The sequence below is a fragment of the Sesamum indicum genome, unplaced genomic scaffold (genome assembly GCF_000512975.1).
Source record: "Sesamum indicum cultivar Zhongzhi No. 13 unplaced genomic scaffold, S_indicum_v1.0 scaffold00791, whole genome shotgun sequence".
Classification (NCBI taxonomy): Eukaryota; Viridiplantae; Streptophyta; class Magnoliopsida; order Lamiales; family Pedaliaceae; genus Sesamum; species Sesamum indicum.
In genome coordinates this window covers 1-960 of record NW_011628601.1, presented here as the reverse complement: position 1 = coordinate 960, position 960 = coordinate 1, and the positions used below count along the sequence as shown (strand labels likewise).

The 960-nt window shown below is 55.7% G+C and overlaps 1 protein-coding gene across 1 annotated transcript in view; it reads right to left on the bottom strand.

Annotated features, from left to right (window-relative positions):
• LOC110011490 overlaps positions 1–874 on the bottom strand; it is a 1885-nt gene extending 1011 nt beyond the window's left edge. Inside the window, exon 1 of the mRNA XM_020691655.1 lies at positions 62–874. Coding sequence (XP_020547314.1) covers positions 62–874 — 813 coding nt within the window. The remainder of the gene's footprint in view (positions 1–61) is intronic.
• Between the last annotated feature and the right edge of the window lie 86 nt (positions 875–960).

Sequence of the window (960 nt, the reverse complement as noted above, 5' to 3'; positions counted from 1 at the left end):
CCTCTGGGTTGAAATCTGTCAAGCGTTCGGCCGCTGCCATAGCCGACCCCAAATCAGTCACCCGTTGGCGCTGCAGCTCAAGACGCGCCCACGGTTTCAGGCCCTCCATGAATGTGAAGAGCTTGTCCTTTTCCGACATGTCCCGAATGTCCAGCATCAGTGCCGAGAAAGATTTCACATAATCTCGCACGGAGCCTATGTGCTCCAACTTTCGCAATGCCCGCCTGGCATTGTACTCGACGTTCTCCGGGAAGAACTGCTCTCGAATCGCTTCCCGAAGAAGAGCCCAGGTATCAAGCCGCAACTGATTGGCTTGGATCTCCGCATATTTGGTGCGCCACCACAGCTTGGCATCACCCGTTAGATACATGGTCGCCGTCGACACCTTCCTTGCCTCATCTTCCATATTTGCCGCAAGGAAGTATTGTTCCATATCAAAAAGGAAGTTCTCGACCTCCTTCGCATCCCGAGCACCACCATAGGCCTTCGGTTCAGGAATCCGAAGCCTAGCACCATGATCCTGAGCAACAACAGGGGCGTTACTCACTGCACGTTGGAGCAAACCAATCTGAATCGACATCTGCTCCATTTCGCGCCGCATATCGGCGATACCGCCACCTCCAAAAGCACTGCCCATCTCTTGGACAACCTGCCGACACTCGTCGAGTTCGGCACTCAGCACCGACACTTCCGTTTCGAGGGAAGAGACCTTCTCTTCCAAATTCATCACCATTTCAGTCAACCGGGAGTTTTCATCCTCCAGGTTCGCAGCTCGCTCGCTAGGCGACGCTGCTCGTCGCGGGCTCTCAGCATCTTGCCCCGACATTCTCGCAGCAGAATTTGCTTGGGTTACAGCAACCCGCCTCGGCCCCATGAGGTACCGAGGCTTTGATACCACTTCTCACGAGGCGCCTTCCGCAATGCGGGGAAAGGGGCACCGTGTGGCTAGCAGTCCGCCGA